Source organism: Strix aluco, chromosome 3, assembly GCF_031877795.1.
Source record: "Strix aluco isolate bStrAlu1 chromosome 3, bStrAlu1.hap1, whole genome shotgun sequence".
Classification (NCBI taxonomy): domain Eukaryota; kingdom Metazoa; phylum Chordata; class Aves; order Strigiformes; family Strigidae; genus Strix; species Strix aluco.
Window position 1 is genome coordinate 2,757,050 of NC_133933.1, and position 23,168 is coordinate 2,780,217.

At 39.9% G+C, this 23,168-nt stretch overlaps 1 protein-coding gene across 1 annotated transcript; it reads left to right on the top strand.

Annotated features, from left to right (window-relative positions):
• The first annotated feature begins 5,266 nt into the window (after positions 1-5,266).
• LOC141921651 (poly(A) polymerase gamma-like) lies at positions 5,267-13,870 on the top strand. Its single transcript, XM_074820575.1, has 9 exons — positions 5,267-5,294; positions 8,626-8,784; positions 8,864-8,930; positions 9,579-9,660; positions 9,840-9,949; positions 11,168-11,221; positions 12,273-12,384; positions 13,016-13,105; positions 13,728-13,870. The coding sequence occupies exons 1-9, from the start codon at positions 5,278-5,280 to the stop codon at positions 13,868-13,870; spliced, it is 834 nt and encodes a 277-aa protein (XP_074676676.1). The 5' UTR covers positions 5,267-5,277.
• Positions 13,871-23,168: the final 9,298 nt, after the last annotated feature.

The following is a 23,168-nucleotide window of genomic DNA, read 5'->3' on the forward strand; positions in this document are numbered from 1 at the left end:
TACAAGCCAGCCCAAGTTTATGCAGAGTCTTTTGTTGTCGCTGACCAGGTGAAGAGCTGTAACTAATTTCACATTAATGGGCACAAGCATTCAAGTCCTCCCTGCAAAAGCAGATCAGGATACTGTTTTGCTGGCTCAACATACAGCAGCAAGTTTAAATCCTACCAAGTGATTGCAGCTAAGCTAGGAAGCCACTGTAACTGTCAGTATGAGGAGCCAATACCCACTAGCAGCAAGCCAGCCTAGAAAGACACACAGCAGTCTAACAACACAGTCCCAAAGTCATGCCCTCCAGGGCACGCTCAGTGTTTCAGCAGCCAGTTAGGACTGAATTAAAAATACAACTGGTTTATGTATTTACATTACCTTGTTAGGTTACAAATACCAACATTTCATAGAATTGTGTCCCTTGAAGTAAATTGATGAATTTCAGAGATAAAGGAGAACCACCCCCCCTCAACAAACAACTAAAAAAAGCCTTCCACCACCACCTGTTTAAATCCCTTCATCTGAAGTCTTCAGCAACCCCCACATTCTACTGTTCACTGTTATCTCTTACCATATATCTTCCCACATCATGTGATAGATTAGTAAACCTTGAGAATATTTATAACAAAATGCAGCTTTCCAGAACTGAACTTCTTGTTATTTTTAGCTGATACGCATCAGGGCCTAAATATAAAAATTACTGCTGACAAAATCTTTCTCTAGTGAAATATGGTATGTTACACAGATAAGATCCTCCACATTTGTAAGAAAAATCTGAAGTTTGAGTAAAATCTTTTTCGGATAAACTTCTCTGGGTTATGTGGATAATATTTTAATACCACACAAATATTTTCCCTGTTGCAGCTTCACCTTTCAGTCAGATTTTGGATGTTGAAGCAGAAAGGTTCAAGTGCAGTAGTTGTTACATAACTCTTCATGGATATACCTAAAGCTCCCCCAAAACTCACTGCAAAAAAATCTGTTTAACATTTCACTCTCCTTTAGTCATTAAAATGTTAGAACATTACAATTTAGTAACAGTTATGAAGCACTTTGCCAAATAAAATACAACAAAAACCCTTCTGGACAAAGATGTCTTTTTTTATGGGTTGCAACACAATTCATCTGAGAAAAAAAGCTGCAAAACTGAAAAACCAAAAATATCACACCTTTTCCATTCATGCAGGCACACTGCTCATCATTACCATTGTCATATGATTTCAGCTACACACTCCCTCATAAATACCAGCCTCTCAAACACATCCCACTTAGTAGAAGAGCTATCTCCAAACAAACATAGACAACCAACAGTGCCAGGAGGCCAGCTGATAGATGGTACAGGTGTTAAAGCCCAGATCTGAGTATATAATCTTCCACATACCCGTAAAATACAGACAAGTCAGCCTGTGACACATGCAGCATGGAAATATTTGACTGTGGCAATATTAATGTGCATCCCTTTACGGATAAGGGTTGATTCTACAAAGCTAATAATTGTGTTATCCCCATAAAAAAACCCTCCAAGCTATCTTGCTAGTATAGAAACATTAAGTACTTAAAAATTCACATTATTCTATGCATTTACATGTGTGCTTGGGTACCAGTACAAATGTGACAGGCAGATATGCACACCTAGCTGTATACATTTTACAATGCCTGGAATTGCAAAAGGAGAATAAAAACAAAGGAATTTTAGAGAGAGATTGTAATTTTTCTTAAATTAACTGATCTACTGGAAAAAGATGCAAATCTTTAGGTAGGCTGTAAACCTATCTAAAACCAGACTGTTATCACCCCACTTCTCCACTTCCAGAACTTTGTGGTTCTGCTTCTCCCTTGCGCAGCAGCCTTCAGGAGCCTGCACGTACTCCAACAATTAGAAACCAGCTCTAGCTCAACACCACTTCAGCACAGGCTCTTTGAAGGAGAGGATAAAAGTCACATCAGCCTGGGTTAGACCAATTTAAACTGCCACAGAACTACTGTATGACAGTATAGTTTAAGTAAGTGAGAAGGATCTTACCTAACATACAACATTTAGCTTGGGGATATTGGAAGAAACCACTTCATTCCTCCTTCTCAATAAGTTCTTTTGCCTGCCCCTAGATCAGTATTTCTGACCACCTAGCTACATGATTAGATGCTTTGGAACTGACTTACCTAGCCAAAAATTGACCCAGCAAAGATATAAATTTAAAAGATTAGCCTTAACAACTCACAGGAACTGTGCACTGAGCAAAAAGCTAGTTAGCCCACTTGGAATAGACAAGAACAGTTTATAAGTTAACAAAAGAACAAGATTGCCACCTTCTACTGAAAAGGGACAAAGAGTTACAAGCAGGTATCCCCTATGGGATACAAGGGCAGCAACTGAATAAACCAGAGTGGAAAAGAAGTAAGAAACAAAAACAGCAAGATCTATTACAAATACATAGACAGCTTCTTTTAGCCAGGAATAAGCATTTAAGATTGTTGAGTCTTAGAAATCTCTCAAACAGGCAGTGTCCCACACGTGGTTTCTGAAACACAACACACTACTACTAACTTCACAGATAAGATTAAAATATAAGATATCCAGGCTGTAAAATGAAAACACACAGCCTACATATTCATATTTATAAAGCACATCCTCATAAAACCAGTACTAGCCTCAAACAGACTAAAAGTACTCAGTTATCACCTCATTTATGCTACAGAGAACATTTACTCCTCTGAAACATACCAGAAAATTAAAAAACCGAACAAACCCAAAACACCTCCCACAGCATGTATCACTCTAAGAAAACAAATCTCACTTTTTCAATATACTATCTGGATAACACATACACACCCCAAAACCAGAATCCTTAACTAACAATATTTAACTGGTTAACAGGCATTTCTATACCCCAGGAACTATATTGAAGTGTTTAAAAATTAATATAATACATACAGCAGAGAAAAGCACTACCTTGAAACAAACTCTCCCCAAAACCTATGCTATCAAAATCATAGTATGTTTTAACTGCTACTACACTTAATATGTGGAAGCTATGTAGATAAAATGTAATAGTTACATGTTAGAGATTGTGAACAACAAAAGAAACTTGTTTTCTATGAAAAAATACTACTCACAGCGTAAGTAAACAACCCAGTCTCCTCAGTTTTGTTCTTCAAAAAGACTCTCAAGTATCTTCAAAAGATCATAGTGGAAACTAGAATGGATAAACTCCAACAAAATAACAAAACACTACTGAATATTGTTCTCAGATGACTTCATAACTGTTGCTTTTCCTCCAAAAAAAGAAAATTATCTATTTATTTGAGCCCTAGCCACTAGAAGAACAACCTGACCATCTCACTTAGACCACTGTTAACATCCTTTGTTTCTCAGGCACCTGCTGCTTTTTCTCTTTAATAGTTTCTGTGATTGAAGCAATCAGGTGAAGCTTGACTAGTCTTCATTTCTATTTAACATTAGAATTGCACCTGAGGAAAAACTTCTGTGCTTAAAGACCTGTTATTTTCTTCCTAAATGTTGCAGGTGCTTTAAAGGAAGGTATCAGCTCTCCATGAAAAACCTTCCATTACATCTTCAGGCAAATGCACCACCATTGCGATACTAATGCACCCAGCAGAAACAGATTTAAAAAAAAAAAAAATTTTAAAAAATTGGCTAATTAGCAATCTAAATTTGGAAAAAATAAAAGCAGGTTTTTTCTTCATACAAAATAGCTATTATTAACCTGCAAGAAAATAGGAATCGGGACACAAACAAGTTTTTTCCATTCTAGGACCACAGTAGTGTTGTGAGGATCATAAAACGTTAAAGAAAACCATGACAAACTTCTGAAAATAAAAAAGACACGACTAGAGATGAAATGAAAAAAACTCTCCAGAAATTTGCTTGAAAACCTTTTTGGTTTTTTGCTTTGACCAGTGCAACTTCTTGCAGAAGCATCTTATTTTCAGACTTTGAAACGTTAGCACAAGTACTGCCATGCAAATAATAAATAATTTTTAATCCTCCATAGCATGAAGTTTTTTGAGTAAGGTAGATAAGGCTATCCTGCTAAAAGTACCTCCGTGTTTGAGCACCAAACATTTATTGTTCGTTTATTGAAGCTTCAGGCAAAAGTTAAATTTGTGTTTCTTCTAAGTATCTTGCAAGATAAAATATATTTTACTTCAACGAAAGCCCTACAGGCAACCCAGAAAAGTACAGAAATGATGAATGTGTTTATCTCAGAGAAAGGTTCTGGTATTGCAAGGCACCTGGGCAGTGGGGAAACAAACCTTTTTCCAAAAATTTATTCACCTTTACAAAAACATGACGGTTTTACCTTTAACTTTTTGCAGGCTCTAATGTGAGTGGGGAATTGTCGTCTAAATGCCATGGCGCAGAATAGTCTCGGGGTATTTTGGCTGCTTTAATACCCAGTTTGTGACACGACTTTGTTGGCCCAAGATGACCTATGGCAGTAAGTTAGGGTGAGCTTAAGCCAAACGACGCTTGTCTGGCTCGTCAACACTAACCAGGTGGGAATGAACGAAGACGAGAGCGATCGCCGTCTCTTTCTCTCCTCTCTCTGGAGGGGGTGTCACGGCAGCGCTGTGGGAACGTCCCCCCGCGTTAGGCGGGACGGGGCTGCTGGTGGGCTCAGCTTTGGCGGGTCCCGCCCCGCGGGCCCCTCGGCCCGGCCCCGCTGCAGGGCTCTGGGAGCGCCTGGCTGTCGGCGCCTAGGGGAGCTTCCCTCAGCTCCCGAGCGGGACGGCGGGGGGCAAGGAATGGCGAGACTCATCTTCGCGACGTCCTGAAGGTGAGACGAGCCACAGCGGAGCGGGAGCGGCGGGCAGCCCGCGCCGCCCTGCACAGCCTCCCCTCAGGGGGGGCGATGCCTCAGGAGGGGGATCCCTCAGGGGGGGACCTCTCCGCGCCGCCTCCCTCCTGCGAGGAGCAGAGCGGCTTGTGCATCTCCCGGTGGAGGCCACGGGGACTATCCGCCCCGGTTTGGGCGCGTCTCAGCCCGTTCCGTGACGGCGCGTGCCCCGCCAGCCCGGTGAGAAGGGCGGGGAGGGGGGGGGGGGTGTGTATGGCTCCGCCTCAGCCGCTCGCCGCCAGGGGGCGACATGGCGGCCGGGCCGGCGGGGAGGGGGCGTAGTCTCGTGGCCCCGCCGGGTGCTCTCCCCGCGCCCCATTGGCCGCGCGCCGCAGGGGCCGTCGGGAAAGAGGCGGTGACGGCGGCGGCGGAGTAGAAGGGGCGCGAGCCGTTGGGTGGCGGCTGCGGGCTGGGTCGTTCGGGGCGCGCCATGAAGGAGACGTGCGGGTGAGGCCGCCGCCCGCCCCTGAGGGGATGTTCCCGCCTTCGTGCCCTGAGGGAGCCGGCGCGGCGGCGGGTTGCGCGTCCCCGGGGGGGTTATGAGTGGAAACGTGCCTCTTGTCAGGGAAAATTCTCCTTTAAATGAAGCGATCAGCTCTTTTCTTGTGAGGGCAGGGAGTGAGGGGACGGGTGAAGGCTCCGCGGCTGCCCGAGCTTTTGATTTTGGCGCGCTTGTGCGTCAGGGTAACGGTTGCCACTGTCCCAGCTGTGCTGTTGTCGCCTGGCAACCGCTTGTTGGCTGCGGGTTGTCGCCGGCGGTGGCTTTGCGCTGCTTTGAGGCGGCGTGTCCAGCTCGAGCGGGGAGGAACAAGTGTGTTTTTCAAAATGTGGGCGTCAGAAACAAGGTGCTTTAATTTGCCAGCAGGTGTCTGCCCGCTTTCTTTTTAGCGTGAGTTTGTGCGATAGGAATGAAAGCTGGAGAGAGTGTCATGTCACTGAAGGCCACAGGGTTGGGGGTTTTCTGGTGTGTGTTGGTGTTTAGGGTTTTTTTGTTGTTGTTGTTTTATCAATTTTAGTGATTCAGGAGCTGATTTCGAGTCACTTCTCTTCCCGAGTGGTGAGGGTGGAAGAGGCTAAAGGGGCAAACTTCGACCCGGGTCGAGGCAAGGTGACTTCATGAGTGGGAGAAATCCGTTGGTAGTGAGCACTCATACACCGTGCTCTTCGCTGAAGGCAGCTCCCTGAACTGTAACACTATAAACTCGTCCCTTGGAGTATGCAGGACAAATGGCTTGCAGCTTTGTAAAGCTATAAATAAGTGACAAAACCTGGAACAAATCAGTTTAACTTCTTGTATAAAATTTGGATCCATCAGAACAGAAATACGTTGGAGTTATTCACTGTGGGGGACAAATCATAGCAAAAGTTTGCAAAATATTAAACTGCACCAGAGTTCTCATTTAAACAGAAGGCTGGTGGATGGATTGGTAGTGTGTCATGTATGCCACTTAATCTCTTAAGAGCCTTTTTTTCTATATACCTGGCAGTCTGGTACACTTGAGAGAAAGAAGTAAGATTTTTTTTTTTTTTTATATATATTTTTTTTAATTACTAAAGGGAGACAAATTGTATTGGGCATAAGTCACTCTTTCAATAAAACTTTGAGTGCTGTTTTTCTCAACTTTTAAATTGTGAGATCAAACTTTCGGTAATACATGCAAGCAACTGAAATGAAAAAAATCTACTATTGACGAAAATAATTTGATATTAATAATATCTGATATATGTAATTAATATTGCCCACTATGTCAATGTCTAATTACAGTCTCTGTAGGAAGAATGGGGCAATGAAAGGCACATAGTGGCCTTCTGTACACGGGAAGGATCTTGAATGCTAGCAATGTCTAAATCCTGTTCTTGATTTGCACAAACTTCTTGAAGGGCAAGTTGTACAATGCGAGTAATACCGAAAACATGTAGGAAGTTGCTGCTGTAGGTGTTTTAATTTAGATGTAATGCACAGCAATTAAGCATAGGCTTTTCTTCTGTATTTGTTATGAAAGTGATACCATAAGAGAGGAAATATTCATTATGACTATTTTTACTTAGGAAGTGGAAGTTAATGCCTATAAAGAAAGCAAGACAAATTAGATCAAGGCCTAGTTACTACCTATAAGTAAACAGCTGTTCTGACTGGGGAGACTAGTTGATAGAAATACAGTCCGAATACCCTCCCAGCTTTTTGGAAAACATGTAGAAGAAAGTTTGAAAAATGAGTTCATGGAGAGGAGAGGAAAAAACCCCACTAGATGACTGAAAGCTATGTCTGTAGTTGGATCAGTCTGCTCTGAGAGAGAGGAATTCATCTTTCCTCAGTGTAAGAATAAAGGCAACAATTAGAAATAAGGAGCTGTAATAAGCTGTCCCTTTTAAATCCTGTTGAAGCTGTCCTTTGAGCATTTCTTAATCCCATTGCAGCTGAAATGGGTCAGATACCCTAAAATAGTTATAAGTATCTCTTGAGTAACCCAGCTAAGATTTGGAGTTGTCTGTATGTGAAGTAGGGAAATACCCAGTTTGAATAATGGGATAATCATATCCAGACCCTAAGGCTAAAGGGATTAGACTCTTTGACAAGCGTGGTGAGTCCTAAAGACCTCTTGATATGTCTCCCCCTTTTGCTACTAGTGTTTCTGTAGAGACCCTTGATCCATTAAGTACAATCCTTACCTCTTGTCCCACTCTTCTTTCTCTCCCTGTTTCAGCTGGTAATGCCAAGTAGGGTTTTTTCCTCCATTTTTTCCCTTTCTAAAGCAGGGGCTCTATGGCGTAAAAAAAAAAAAAAAACCAAACGCTAATGCTGCCTTTAATTTAACGGTGTCCTGCCATGTCAGTGCTGTGCTGCTTCTGATTGCAAGTAAGTCTAAACATGCAGGGCAAGCGGAGGGTTGGAGGTTAAAACTCTGCCTTGCTGTAACTGGAGTTGCAAGGGCAACTTGGGGGCCTCCAAACCCAGGTGCCTGGTGTCCTCAGTCTAGGTGCCTAGTGCTCAGCCTAACTGGGTGGTGGGCTGGCTAAGCCAGCCTGTACAAACAGCTTAACTTGTGCTGCTTTATATGCTGACGTGTATCTTTTGGATTCAGATAAAATAGATGTATGTACAGCTAAGCCTATGAACTATAAAAATTGAACACTGCGTTAAGAGTGTGAGGTCCTTGTAGCCACATTAGCTGCAGATTGGTTGATGTTTTCATTCATACTCTTCCATAAACAAAACCAAGGTAATACTGAATTTACTGCATCAACTCTGTGTAACAGACCACTTAATTATATGTCCTTTCTCTGCAATCAGCTGTAATGCCCTTCCAGAATACGTAGTAGCACAGCAAACATATTTAACTAAAAGAAGCCAGTGTTAAATCGTTTTGTTGAATGTTAGCAGGAAGCTGATGGGAATATCCTTAAATCAAAACTGAAATGCGTCCAAAACTTCTGCTGTATGTAGTGTCACCCTTAGTGGATTTCAAACCTTTTCATTTCCTGGTGATCAGTTCTAACTGTCTAGAGCAATGCCAATAAGTTGTTTTAAGATGGTAGTAACTTGAATCTTTTCTTCGATCCGCAATTTTTTTTTTAAAAAAGTAATTGTGACTTCTAAGTTAGGTCAAGTTATCTAAAAATCATAAGCAGGATTTTTTTTTTCTCATTTATGTTAATGCTGGGTAAAAGAGCAAAAACCGTTCTGGAAACCTGTGAGCTGTAAGAAGGGTGTTTTCCAATAAGTTTTTTGTTTTGCTTTTGTGAAGTCTTCAGTATTTCATTTTTTTTTTCCCCAAAGGACTTCTAGGCTGCAGAACCAGCCGCAAAGAAGTTATGGAATTACATCTCCAGTTAGCTTGGCTACTCCGAAGGACTTGGATTGTATTCACACACAGAAATTAGTTGAAGCACTGAAACCGTTTGGGGTGTTTGAAGATCAACAAGAGTTGAATCACAGGTATAATAGGACTGTAAAATTTGTTAACCTTTTAGGTTTTTAAGGCAAATTTAACATGAGGGTTTTTTTTTTTCCACAGGCTTGTTGTTCTCGATAAACTGAGTAAATTGGTCAAAGAATGGATTGTGGAACTTGGTGAGAGCAAGGTAAGGATTTTTTTGTGTTTTTATCAGAACAGCTGAAGCCTTTTTATTTCTTTTAAAGGCCATACTATTATTAGGCCTTTATGCTACAGTTCAACTTTTAACTTTCTTTTTAAGTATTGAGTAGAGCTGTAGTAACTGCCATTGAAATAAGTTATAAAAGATACTTCAGATCAAGATCCTGAAGTCTTTGGGGCACCCAGTAAATTTCTGAAGTGACTCTTATCAGTTGACTTGTAGCAGTTAAAGCTGAAACAATGTATTGTGGGGTGAGATAGATGGTAGATGGGCACTGATCTTGTCCCAGACAGCCTCCAGCACCCACTCTAGTTTGAAGTTATTACACTAGACTTGCCTTGTGTAGAGCTCTTGGATTGTGTTAATTTATGTGTGTCTGCTGCAGGGAAGACTAATAATAGGTCTTAATTTGTGCATATTAATGAAAGGACTGATACATTACTCTTTTTTTGTTGCAATCGCTAATTTCAGAAAACCAGTATTAGTCTATCAGAGTAACAACTCAGTACAGGAGTGAGAAGACATTGTTTATGGTCGTTGTAGTCTTTCTAAATAACTTGTATGCTAGTTAAACTTGCACAGAGGTCAGTGTGTATCTTATATTCTAAAGTAAATTTTCTCTTCTACCCACAGAATCTTCCGCCTTCAGCCATAGCAAGTGTTGGTGGCAAAATATTTACTTTTGGCTCTTACAAGCTCGGAGTGCACACTAAAGGTAGAACATCTGTTGTCTGGTCACAGTTCATAGAATCATTGTTTGAGTTGGAAGGGACCTTTAAAGATAATCCAATTCCAACCCCCCTGCCATGGGCAGGGACACCTTCCCCTGGACCATAGTTTTAATGTTTGAAAGGGGCTTCCAACAATAACAGAAGAAATGGAATCTCTCTGCAGGTGCAGACATAGATGCTGTTTGTGTTGCTCCAAAACATGTGGAAAGATCGGATTTTTTCCAGTCGTTCTTTGACAAACTGAAACATCAGAAGCAGATAAAAAATCTAAGGGTGAGTAAGCTCTCTCCTTGGTAGATTGTGCTACTTCTATAATAACAATATTCATGTTAAAGACTCGTATTGGTAGCGAATGTCTTACAAGCCAAAGACATTGTTTCTGAGCACCTTCTAAAATACTATTTTATGCAGCATGAAAATGTTGAAGTCAAGCTTTTGGTTCCTTTCCGCAATGACTGTACATGATGTAAGAGTCTTTGTGGTACACTACTCCCCAACCCATGGTTTGGAAACAAGTCTGCTGTATCTAAAAGCAAGGTTGTCCCTAGGAGCCTTGCTTTAACCTTAGGTGTAGTAAGGGGCTTGGAAAGAAGGTAATTGCATGCAGGAATAGGAAGGGGCAGCCTGAAAAGTAAGGGAAGTTGAATGTGATGTGGAAAGGCTTCTGGCAGTACCTTTGCTATGGAGTTTCTCTGGATGTAGTTCAGGACCTTTTAACTCGTTCGTCTCTGGTCATGTTCCTCTCTGGATACTCAGCCTGAGACTTTGGGAAGGGATGAGCACCGCCAGCTTCACATAAAGTGAATAGGAGCTGTGTTGTGAACTACAGAACTGCATCGTAAAATCACCTTCAGGCACATATGTTGAGTACCTTGCATGTGAGACTCAACTCCTGAAAAGTGTTTTTCTTAGCCTGGTCTTCCTCATGCAGACACTTTGAAAGACTTCATATGCGTGAGCCTTCGTTTAGATGACTGTCACCTGAGAACAGACTTGCAGTGGGCTGTGGCACAGTTATAACAAGGGGTCTACAAAAATTGGAAACTGTCCCCTAAGTAGCTGATAACATCTCAGGCACAGTAGAAAACAAAAATTCAGAAGACTAGTGTGTGCTGTCAGGTGTGGACAGGACTTAGATTTCTCTGGATGTTAACCAGTAGTTAAATGGCTACAGAAATCTTTTTTCTTCCTCATTATCAGGGTAAGTACCCTACTACCGCTGATACCGATGGCTCCTTGTGCACTATCTGTTCATTACAATATGTGATCAGCCTCTGAATCTCTTGGCTAAACAACTTTTTAAAGCTGGTATTAGTACTCTATCAGCACTATACTGCTTGCAGTTTATTAACAATTTTTTTTTGGCTCGGAAGCAACTCGGTCTTTATACCGAGTACTTTAGCAGTGTAAATTCTGGTTTTTATCATAGTTCAGGAAAGACATTAAAGTAGCAAAAGATGTTTTCTTACGCAGTTGTCCTCTCCTTTACAGGCCGTGGAAGATGCATATGTGCCTGTGGTCAAGTTTGAATTTGATGGCATTGAGGTAAGCATTTCATTTTTTTTCTTGGAGTGAGTAAACCTTTTTCTTGCTTTGGAGTCAGGTGACATTTCCAGGGACCTGTGACTATGCTGGTTTTGACCACAACCTATCCCAGGAGAAGACATTGCAGTAAAATAAGAACTTATAGGAAAATAAGCCCCTCGGAAGCCTGGCAGGCATGGGTACATCAGGGGTAGACCAGGGTAGCTTACTTGAACAGCATTTATCTCGAGGAATGTGCAGAGTGGGAGTAGAAGTGCTGTCCTTGCTAACCCTTCTTAGCTCTGACAAGCTAGCTTTCTACAGAGGGACGGGTGTAGTGTAGCTCACTGAATCATGTGAACAGACTAAATGTTTTGTTGCAAAGCAAAAGTGAAACAGTTGTGAGACATAATCTGGAAAACGAAAAGTAAAAAGACTCATCTGACTCCTGCCTAAGGTTTGTCAGCTGCAGGAATCTTTATATCTTGAATACATCTTATCCAGTGAATAAAGACCTGCGTGCTGTCATACCGCAGCAAGTTACTGCTTGGTATTGCCATCATGAAGATGCTTACTCCATGATCTTTTTGTGGCCTTTGTCTGGTACAGACGTTCACAGAATAATTTTCTTGCCTTGGACTGTTCTAAAAACTACATACTTGAGGATCAAAAGGGTTTACTGCCTAAAGAAAATGCTCTCTCCTTTGCTGAAGTATAGTTGAGATCATTGAACTTACATCTTAATTCTGTGATTAATTTTAAGTTCCCTTTTAATGGAAATTCTATGTTTAGAATAATCTTTGCAACTTAAAAAAAAAAAAGCCCTCCTTTCCCTAGCTTAAAAAGAAAAGGGGGGATACAATGAATGTTTTGTAAATAAAATGTGGAAATTCGAGCAGGTTTTGAGTTTTCTCGTAAATAAATCTCTTGGGAGATGTATCTATAGTAACATAATTCTAAAAGCAAATGTTAACCACTCTTTTTTTTGACTTGACTAACTGTCCCCCACTACCGTGCTGTTTGCAAATAGTGTGGCATTCTAACTCATGGTTGGCACTTTTTTCATCTTAAGATCGATCTTGTGTTTGCAAGAGTGTCGATGCCAACTGTTTCTGCTAATCTTGACCTTGGAGATGACTCGTGTCTGAGAAGCCTAGACATAAGATGTGTTCGGAGTTTAAATGGTAAGCGTGTTTACGCATTTTTTTTAAAAAGCTACTAAATTTGTTATAAAATGCACTTTACACAACTCAAGTTTCTGTACAAGATGCAGAAACCGATCTCCTGTATACTTGAGATCTGAGGAGGTGGTGAGTGGGCTCAAATTTAAATGTTTCAAGGAGCTGTGTGTTTAGATAGACCTGTATTTCATGTTTCCTTGATCGGGGTGTATGCGTTGTTCCAGTTTGCCACAGAAACTGCTTCAGATGAATAGGTAGAGCACTTGACAGAGAAGACTGTGATAGTTCATTAAAAAAAAAAAAAATATCTGAAGTACCTGAAGCCGAACTTACTCCCTATTTAACACTGACTGGTTTAATTGTTGCTGGCTGTTGAAAGAAACCTAGCTTTCAGAATCCTGTAGAAAGGCTTTATTAAAAATTGACTGTAGTCTAAGCTATGAAAAAGCTTTGAGGGCACCATTTACCTGAACTGGTACTGAATGTTATGTGTCATCTGTAATTTTTAAGGTAATACAAAGCAAATAGTCCAAACTTGCTTTCATAGAATGATAAACTGTTTACCATTGAATGGTAAAATGTGAGCTATTGATCCAGTATAGCACAAAACTGACTTGTACCTTTTTTCTTACAGGCTGCAGAGTTACTGATGAAATCTTACGTCTAGTACCAAACAAAGAGAACTTTCGGCTTGCACTCCGTGCAATTAAGCTGTGGGCAAAAAGTGAGTTATGTGATTTCTGTGATCTTTAAACTTTTCAGAGACACCTCATGCTGAAAGAATAAGACCACTAGAAGTATTTTGGCTCTGGATAGTTGTTTAAATGACAGTTTTAAGCTAAAAACTGTTTTTTAGTTTAGATGGAAGGTCTGTGCACGTGCTAGATTCTGTGTGGATTTTAATGGTGGGTAGAGTGGGGGGAAGAGGGGGGGAGTGCCTACAAGACAACGTGCTGCATTGCTTATCAGGAACCTGACTATAAATGATAAAAACGACAAGTTCAAAAGCTTGAGACCTAAGGAATGAGATAATATCGTTTGTGTATGTGGCTAGAGCAAGTGCTAGAAGAATGGCAGAATTTTTTTCTTAAGTGCAGTTGGAGTGAAGCAGTAGCAGTGTAGGCAGATTTCAGAGTAGCAGTATTTTGGGAAGTAGTGTGGTACTGATACTTTTTCTCATCACTGTTATGGTCAGCAATTTTGGCCTCATTACACTGAAAAAATAACTGACATTGAGGGTGAAATGTGCTAAGTATTGTCTAGACTGGGAAGTTGGTGGTGTAAATTTGAAGGCATATACTGGGGGATTAAAAGACTGCAGACTAACTACAATGTGTTCATTCTAGGACGTGGTATTTACTCCAACGTGTTAGGATTCCTCGGTGGGGTTTCATGGGCCATGTTGGTAGCGAAAACGTGCCAGTTATATCCAAACGCTCTGGCTTCTGTACTCGTTAACAAGTTCTTCTTGGTTTTTTCAAAATGGTAAGAGCTACTGTTTGAATATGCATGAAGTAACACTTCTAATGGTAGTTCTTTATGTAAGGTTTACATTGACAACATTCAATCCTACCCTGAATTAAACGTCATAGTTTTAAATGGACTATTAGTTACTGGCTTTTCTTATATAGGGATTGGCCAAATCCTGTGTTTCTGAAACAACCCGGAGAGAGTGATCTTAACTTACCAGTATGGGACCCTAGGGTATGTAGACATTGAATTCAGAAGCCTTCAAACTTTCTTCTAACCTAAACTGATGCTAAGCAAAATTGTCTTAACATCATAGGTGAACCCCTCTGATCGATACCACGTAATGCCTATCATCACCCCAGCTTATCCCCACCAGAACTCCACGTACAATGTCTCTGCATCAACACGAGCAGTGATGGTGGAAGAATTCAAACATGGTGAAGTTCTTCTCATTATTATTAATGGAATAAAAAGTATAATTCTTGTTATATGAGACCACATTAGCTGAGTTGGTTATATTCTGTGAGGCATCTGCCCTTTCAGGTAGAAGCTGCCTCTGGGAAGTATGCCTCTTGCAGGCAATAAGGGACCAGTTTTGCAATGAACTGTTGTAGTAGACCTGCATTGTGTCAAGCGAATTCCTGCTTTTTGATCTGTGGATTACTGTTGAAAAGTTTATATTGTGCTGTGCTAGTCTTAAAGCCAAAATGGTAATAAGGTTTTTCAACCTTAATTGTAGGCCTTGCAGTTACAAATGAGATTCTCCAAGGAAAATCGGACTGGTCAAAGCTCTTTGAACCACTGAACTTCTTTCAGAAGTACAAGTATGTATGAAATCTGTTGTCTGAACTTGAAATGATTTGCTTACTAGTTAGCATAGGGAGTTTTAACTTGCAGTCTAAATAGAAGATGGCATTAATGTTTGTTTTTCAGAAGCTGGAGGTAGTCTCATGAATTTTGGTAAGGATAAGTATAGGGAAGATAGACAAACTGTGTGTTATGCTACTGACATTGTTTTTATTAGGAAAAAATCAACTATGATATTTAGAATGTATCAGAATTCAATTCTAAAGGATGTAATTGGTTTTCTTGAGTTAATATTTGCTGAATACAGGTTGTAATCTGTATTCTGTGGAATTCATATTCAATACGTTTAAGGCAGTTTTGGTTTCCCTTGAAGAAGTATGAAGTCCTGAGCAAGTATCTTTATTTTCCTTTTCTAGACATTATATTGTGCTGACGGCTAGTGCCTCTACTGAAGGGCAGCACTTAGAGTGGTAAGTCTTGCTTTAAATGTGGGTTCAATACATGATTTATTTTTAACTGTATTAACAAAGGAAGTATTGAACTGTGCAACTAGGCACAGAATACAGTACCAAATGAAGTCGACAGTTCATCAGTAAACCTAACTTCCCTTCACAAGAAAGCTTTTAACTTCTTTATCAGCAAGGTTTATGCTAACCTAAAGATCTGAGTCATGATGGGAAGGAACGAAGAGGGTTAGTGTGCATATGCCTGAAGGCCAGGTGCTTTGTGTCATCTGGAGAAGCAGATGCAAGGAGTTGAAGGGAACTGCTTACCCAACACTGCTTCAGTGACAAAGTTCCTTGTTGCAGAGACTGAAGCAAATGGGGATTATTTGATGTAATCAGATGTGTAATGGACACTGGAGAGCTAGGACTCTTACTAACTTACAGAGCAGTGGTCTCCACACTCTTTTGACTGCATTCTCCTACCAGAAAAAAAAATTTTTGAACGCATACTTGCAATATATATCTACATATTTACAAGCTATGTACACACTACTGAAGTTCTAACCTTTTCTTCCTGTATCCCAGTGAATTGTCTTCTACACCCCCCACTCCACCCCCCCCACCTCGAAGACCACTGTTCTAGAGCCTTAGAAGACTTGGTTTCATAACTGATTTTACTGGATGTAGTATTTAATTTAGGGCTAGATTGCACTCAAAGCTACGTTGCTCTGGTTATGTAGTCACCCTATTCCAGAGCCTACTTCTGTCCAGTGCAGTGAAACGAGGTGGTTTAATCTGGGTGAAAGATGACAGTCTGTGCAAAGCATCTCAATGCTGGTAAATTGTATTTACTAAGTTTTAATCTAGTAGTGTGCTTGGACATCTTGGGTTTGGTGCTGAAAATGATTGCTTCAGCATGCTTGGTAGTGGATAGGAAAACTGCAGGAGTACTGATCTGCGTTGTGAAATTTAACGTGAGAACCACCTCAATTGTAGTTGGAGGAAATGACTGCTTATGACATGATATTTGTCAGTGTCTCAAGGGAGGTATAACCTCTTGAACCTATGTGAATGTGCTAACTGAGTCTTGAAATAAAGGGAAACAGTGAGGAATTAATGTACTGTAATGTGTGTGTTGTTCTTAATGTTAAGAAATGAGGGCTTTACCCGCTTCGCTCAAGTAAGCAAACAATAACTCTGTGTAACAGACTCCTGTTCTGAGGGCACCTTGGTTATACTTCAAAGTTTGGCTTGTGCTTTAAGGCAAATAATTTAATTCTTATGCTATCTCTAAAAGACAGCTTACATAATGTGTAAAAATAGCTCTTATAGGTAATACCCTTTTTCTGAAATTTCTAATACGTTCACTTAAAAATTGTATTGGCTACAACTTGATGTCAGTCACAGGTATACAAGGAGTTATAGATAGAGAGCTTAGAGCCAAATAATTGTTCACTTAAAAACATTTCACATTAAAAAAGCTTACTGTTTCTTAAAATAAAGACGAGGAAAGTTCTGACTCCAGTAAAAGCTGGTGTTTTTGCAGCAACAGAAATGGAGGCAAATGGGGCTCAGTTTTGCGTCTGGGAAAACTAAAAAGCAGAAGATAAACTTGCTTCAGTTTGTCTGCTATAAGAATAGTTTTAGTTCATCAACTCTTGAATGGATTTGGGAATAGATAGCACATCTCTGTTCATCAACTTAAGATATCTTTGAATAATTTAGAGATTTCTGACTGCTTTCAAAGTTAGCAGTGTTTTAGGTAAAAGAGTAAAGTGCCAGTACTTTTATTTAAATAAAAAGTCTTTGTGGTCATGATTAATTTCTTGGGTAAGTTTCTGATGAGACTGTGACTAGATCATTTGTTTATTAAAGGAACTATATTTTTCAATTTGGCTGGAAGAGGGTAAACTGTTCTCACTGATCAATCTGCAAGAAGACTTGCGTCTTTACTCAGGTGTAACTGAACAGTTGTGCTTGAGCCTTGAGCATAAACTGCTTTTCTCCTTGATCTTTGGGTTAAAAAGGACTTTTGATGCACTTCCAAATGCAGGCAGAGGTGCTGGGATCTGCTTATTGTTGATATTTTCATCATGGGTTGTAGGTTCAAGTGTTGTGTCTGAACTGTTAAGAGTAAAACTTATTTACCTCTGTCTTTGGTAACTTTAAAGTTCAAATGTTGCTGGAAACACATCTCAAACTACAGTGTGTGTGATAGAAAAATGTAGTATCTGCTCAGCTGAATGGAACATACTACTTATTGATCCATTAGCTTTTTTGGATTAGCATTGTATTATGAAAAGGCATATAACTACTATGCTGTACACAGTTAAAAATGAGTAAGTATCTGTTGTTCTTGTTAGGGTTGGCCTCGTCGAGTCTAAAATTCGTGTGCTGGTTGGAAACCTGGAGAGGAATGAGTTTATAACTATTGCACATGTAAAGCCACAGTCCTTCCCTGGCAACCAGGAACTCCATAACGGGTGAGTTTCATTACTCTTCTGAAATACAGTTTGGCTGAGGTATTGTAACTTTTTTTATATTCACTCACCTCAGCATACCTGTGAACAACATTGAGTTACGTACCTACTTTTTTAGGTACAAGCTCTGACAGGCAATGTTCTGAGCATGTAAGATCATCTTATAGAAGGGAGAACTTCAGAGAAAAGTACTCAGAACTTAAGTATGGACCAACTTGAATCTTTAACTGCTGTGTACTTTTTTTTTCTTAATCCCTTCTTGAGAGGAGATACTAGCATCCAAATAACTGGTGAGTGTGTATAAAATAGATCTGTGAATCTGTCTTTTTAGGAGCAGATATGTGTCAATGTGGTTTCTTGGACTCGTGTTTAAGAAAGTAGAAAATGCAGAAAGCGTTAACGTCGATTTAACGTACGTTATACAGTCATTCACAGATACAGGTAAGCCTATATTTTGCTCTAGTCTTGTAGTGTTTCATGTTTTTATTCTAGTGGAAGGTGCTTCGCAAACTGGTTTGTGCTTTCTTCTGGTATTGACTATTAGATATTTCTGCAGAGAACGATGTATAGAAGATTAGCTTTAAAAACATACTATTTTAACAATTTGGCAAGCTAAGTCCATCTCGAAACAAAGGCATGTATTAGTCATACACCATATATCATCTATGAAATAACAGTTCTGCAGATCATAGTGTAAACCCTCCCAAAGGAACTGCATTTTCACAAGTGGACAGTCAGATGTCAAGCCAGGAGGTGTCCGTTTGTTGGGTGTAGATACACTTGCCAAAAAAAAGTTGTTAGTTGCTGAACTTTGGAAGTGGGATTTAACTGCATCAGGCTCGAAAATGAGTTGTTAATGCCTGTTGGCAGTGTCTTTCCAAAATAACAGTCTGGGTATGGTATGACCCCAGAACTTTGAGAGTCAATGAGTTGTCACACTGTAGTTACATGGAGCTTTGCATGTGAAACAAACCTTTGTGTTTATCTTCTATTATTATTTTGATAGATGTAGAAATAAAGTAGTCTTGCAAGTGTTAGATAATGGAAGAATAAAGGGGTTTTGGTGTGAGCAGTCATTTGAAAGTACAGATCTCTTCCATAACGTGTTTACTTCTGCCCAAGCTGACTGCCCTTGTACCTTTCAGACGAACATGTGTACTGTAAGACTCAAGCCTAGCTGTCATATGGAAGAGCTAAGGAAATCAGGTTATCCTTCTGAAGTGAAAAGTGTGTTTGGACATAGAGTTCTAAACAGTGGACTCGTTGAAGTGTTCGTTCGCACTGACAAAGAGTTTATCCGTGGTACCAGCATGAACTGTGTGTTACCTTGCTTAGATAACATGACTAAATGAAGTAAAACCTGACCACCTCTTTAGCTCACGCTTTGGGATATGAAACAAGCACAGAAAAATCCATCAAAACTTGTTTGAGCCTCAAGCTAGGTGGGGTGACCTCCTCAAACTTACAAGACAGGCATCAGCACAGATGACAGTGTATGTTACATCCAGTGGCACTGTTTCAATGTGGCAAATGTCAGTGAGGTTTATATACTAGTAAGAGGCTAGAACTAATGTTAAATCCTTTATTTCTATGCCCAGATTTTCTTAGTACAGCTCTGTGCTCTTAGTCTAGTGAAGCACAGCCTATAGTATGTTTCAGAAACAAGGTGTGAATCCAGAGAGAGTGAACAGAAAAGGTATTTATTGAGAGCTGTGAAATCCTTTGGCAAACGTGGGAGTGACCTGTAGTTATGTGCAAGAAAACTTTTATGTGCCTTGACTTGGAGAGAATATTTTTAGAGGGCAAAGATGAACTTGAAGTTGATGGCTCGAGATGGGCTCGAGAATAAAAGCCTTCCAAACAAGGAGCCTTATAAGTGAACTCTGCCTCACTTTTACGTAAATACATTATTGAATTTACTTTGAAGCAACTGTTCACACTGATGTGAATGTTGATATCTGTGCTTTGATTTCACTTCTAGGTCTCCTCTAGAAAGCTTTAAGCCTTTTTGGTTTTGTTGCATGTCCTCGCTTTGATTCTCACTCTGTTAGTGAGCTGACTTTCCAGTTACGCTTATGATAGGCCTGTTAGATAAGCTTATCTAAATGTGACTTAATTCTGTAATAACTTCTGTGCTAGTACAGCATTTCTAAGTCGCATAAAAGGCTGTTTGCAGGCAGTTAAGAAAATCCTGTTTAAATTGTAGTGACTCTAAGTCAGATGTCCCTAAAATTCAGTCTTTCTTGGACAGATGGAATTTGAACATCAGAACCACTGAAGTTACATGATGTTACAGAACTGTTACAAAAAAAGAAAAACCAATCACCACTGTAAATAGCAAATAAAAAATCAGTCTGGATCTTGAACAAGGTGTCTGGTCTCTCATTAGCTGTGCACAATTTAGTTGATTCACAAAGTCCTCTGGATCTATTCTCAACCAGAAAACTAAGCAGTTAAGCAGTATTATATCCTTCAGGTAAAAATCCATTCAGATGGGAGCTGCATGATTAGGAAACTCCAGCTGTAACTGAGCACATAAATATGAATTTGAACTTAAATAAATGTTATGTATCTAGTCTGTACTGGATGTGAAATGGGCGTCTCGGGTCACATTTATCTTCTTGAGACTATGTGGAGTGCTTGGGTAGCTTTTCATGTTCTGTTAGGCTGGAGACTTCTTGCTGTTCCTTTGGGCTGGACTGACTTGAAGGCTGCTGTTTCTAAAGCACCCATATGTAACTGACAAATACCTAACGCAAACATCCCCACTAAGCTACAATACTAAATTTCATGTTAGTTTACAGACAGGCCAGCAACCTCAACATTCTAAAGGAAGGTATGAAGATTGAGGCAGCTCATGTGAAGAGAAAGCATCTCCACTATTTTTTGCCTGCAGAAACCTTACAGAAAAGAAAGAAGGTATGCTAAAAACTTGGTTTGTCTGGCAATATTTGTTTTGCTCTAGTAATTACTTGAAGAGTTCATATTTTTATTGAACTTGTTTCAGCAAAGCATGCCAGATATTGGTCAAAATGCTAGTGGGCTTCAGTGCAAAAGGACTTCTTCAGATGGAACCTGTTTGGACAGTTCCAGAGACATGGGCTCCAGAACGCCATACAGTTCCTCTTCGTTAAATAAGATGTCTAAATTGGACAGCTCTACAGCAGAGAGAGAAAGGTTAGCACCATAGCCTTAGAACTGTGAAGAAGCTGCTTTTAACTGACTCAATGTGAATGAGGACTAGGATTTCTTTTTTGAACCTGTGGATCATAACTGTGAGGAGGGCTCTAATGGCTTCAGAAACAAAGATGGCATTGCCTTTGGGCATGGGCGGGGGGAGACAGGTTAAAGAAATCATTGAAAAAATTAATGTAGATGAACACATAGGAATGAAGAACTTGACACTAGAAAAATTATTTGGTCTTGAATATAAACCCCCTTAGGTTAGTGTGCAACTTGAAGCTGGAGGTATTTTATGTGTAGGTAATTGTTCTTTCTAGCAAGAAGTATGGGTAATGCCAAGCAGTATTAACTTGTAATGAAGTGCTGATCTTGATCACAGAAACACTAGAGTGCTGCTGACTTAGTGGAGCAGTATAAGAACTCAGGCAATAAGTGTGTTTGTCCCTTCCTGGGAAGTCTGTTTGTCCATAAGCTACTTCAGCACAGGAAGAACATGTAATATGGAAAGTAATAACCCAAGACTACCAAATCTGTAATGCCTGCTGTGTTCAGACCATTTTGTACTTGGAGTAGCATAAAAAAAATAAAATTGAGTGCATGTATCGGTAGAGAAGGTACATTCATTAAAAGCAGCACAGAGTGCTGGATATACTAAGCTGGAAAACAGTACCAGTACGTAGGGACCCAGTAAAGATAATGGTTAAGTTTTTACATTCGTAGCCTGAAGTTCAGCAAAATGAAGATCTCGTGCTAGATAGCCTGTGAGTTTGTGCTTAGTGGAGCTGTGACAATGAGTGAAGAAGGTAGACATTTGTCTTGCATGAACTTTCTGGAAATGAAATGTATAGTAATTTACAAACTAGCATTTTATAACTCTAGCATCTGACTTCTACAGAAATGCTGTATACCAGAGATCTAATGCTGCTAACAATAGAGAGAAGATACCTCATGTAGCTGTGCCATTAGTGCCGAAGGGACTCTCCATTCCTGTTGATGATTCCAGTACGTATTGAAGTAATGGGTGGAATGCACCCTTTAATTTCATGTCTGAACTCTAAAAGTTCTGTGTGTCCTACAGAAATGGAGTCTACAGCTGCAACGAGAACTTTGGGACCTACAACTGGTTGCACCATTCCAGGACATAACACAGTTAGTCAACCTAGAGCACATTTTGTCCAAGGACAGTGTGAATTTAGTAGGATTCAAATTATGGACCCTAAGAATGCTGCACATAAACCACCATATTCATTGACCTCTAAAGGATCTCCTTCATGTACATCAGAAGAATGCCCCCAAAAAACAATAGACAGAGAAAAGGTAAGGAAGGGGGCTAAGCCAGGGAGGGTTTTAAGTAGTATTAATTATTGTTGCAGAATGAATGAAATAACTGGGAAGAAATGCATATATACATCCCCAATGGGTTCAGGAATCTAAATTTGGGCATAATGATAGTTTTACTAGGATGTAGATATGAGAACTTGTTTTGAGTATAATATATAGCCATTAACTTTTTTCCCAAGATGTGGCATTCGTGACAGTTTCTGGTCTGGTGACAGGGTCTTTACATAATACTCTACTTACATATTACTGCGCTGACCAATTGCTGAATAAACTGTTCTTAAAACAACTCCTAGGAATTATCTCAAAAATGAAGAGGATGTGAGTATTATAAATGTAAAAGTACAGGCTAATCTTGTTCTGGCAGATGACTTTCAAATGCCTGTTGATAGTTTTGCTGCTTTAGAAATCAGCAGCCTATTCAGTAGGTTGTCCGCTGCTGAAATGAGTGTGGAGTTGCTTGTTAAATCTTGTTTTTGTGCGAAGTTTAGATTAACGTTTTGTTTGTTTTATTGCTATATATAAATCTCCTTAAATAGCTGTTCTTGTGGCTTGACCTCTGATTTGAGGCAGAGACAAAGAGCTAGAAAAAACTCAATTTTAGTACTTGTAAAGAATCAACTTGTAGAGCTGTTATCTACTATTGAATATTTCAAGTACAGATTTCAAGGTTTGGGTAGTAAGACTTTTTGAGAGGCTTGAGATACCTGTGTGGTAATGGTAGTCTTGTCTAAATCTTGTTTTAAGAAGATTAAGGCCACTAATACATTCAATATCTTGACTGGAAGCTGTACCCAAATATGAAGGTAACTTTAGTATAGCAATTTTTCTGAGTCCGTGTATTCTGTTCTTCTAGTTAACTAGCCAGGATTCAGCATTCAAAGATGGTGGCAAACCGGAAGATGTCAGGAGCAGACCTACAGGAAATGTAATTTTGAATTCTTTTACTCAATGGACTGAAAAGTTCAGTTTCTCAGTAACTGAAAAGCTGAATGACTGTTCTAGTGCTTAGACTACCTCACATAAATACTAGACATCTACTGATGTAAACAAAAATATGCTT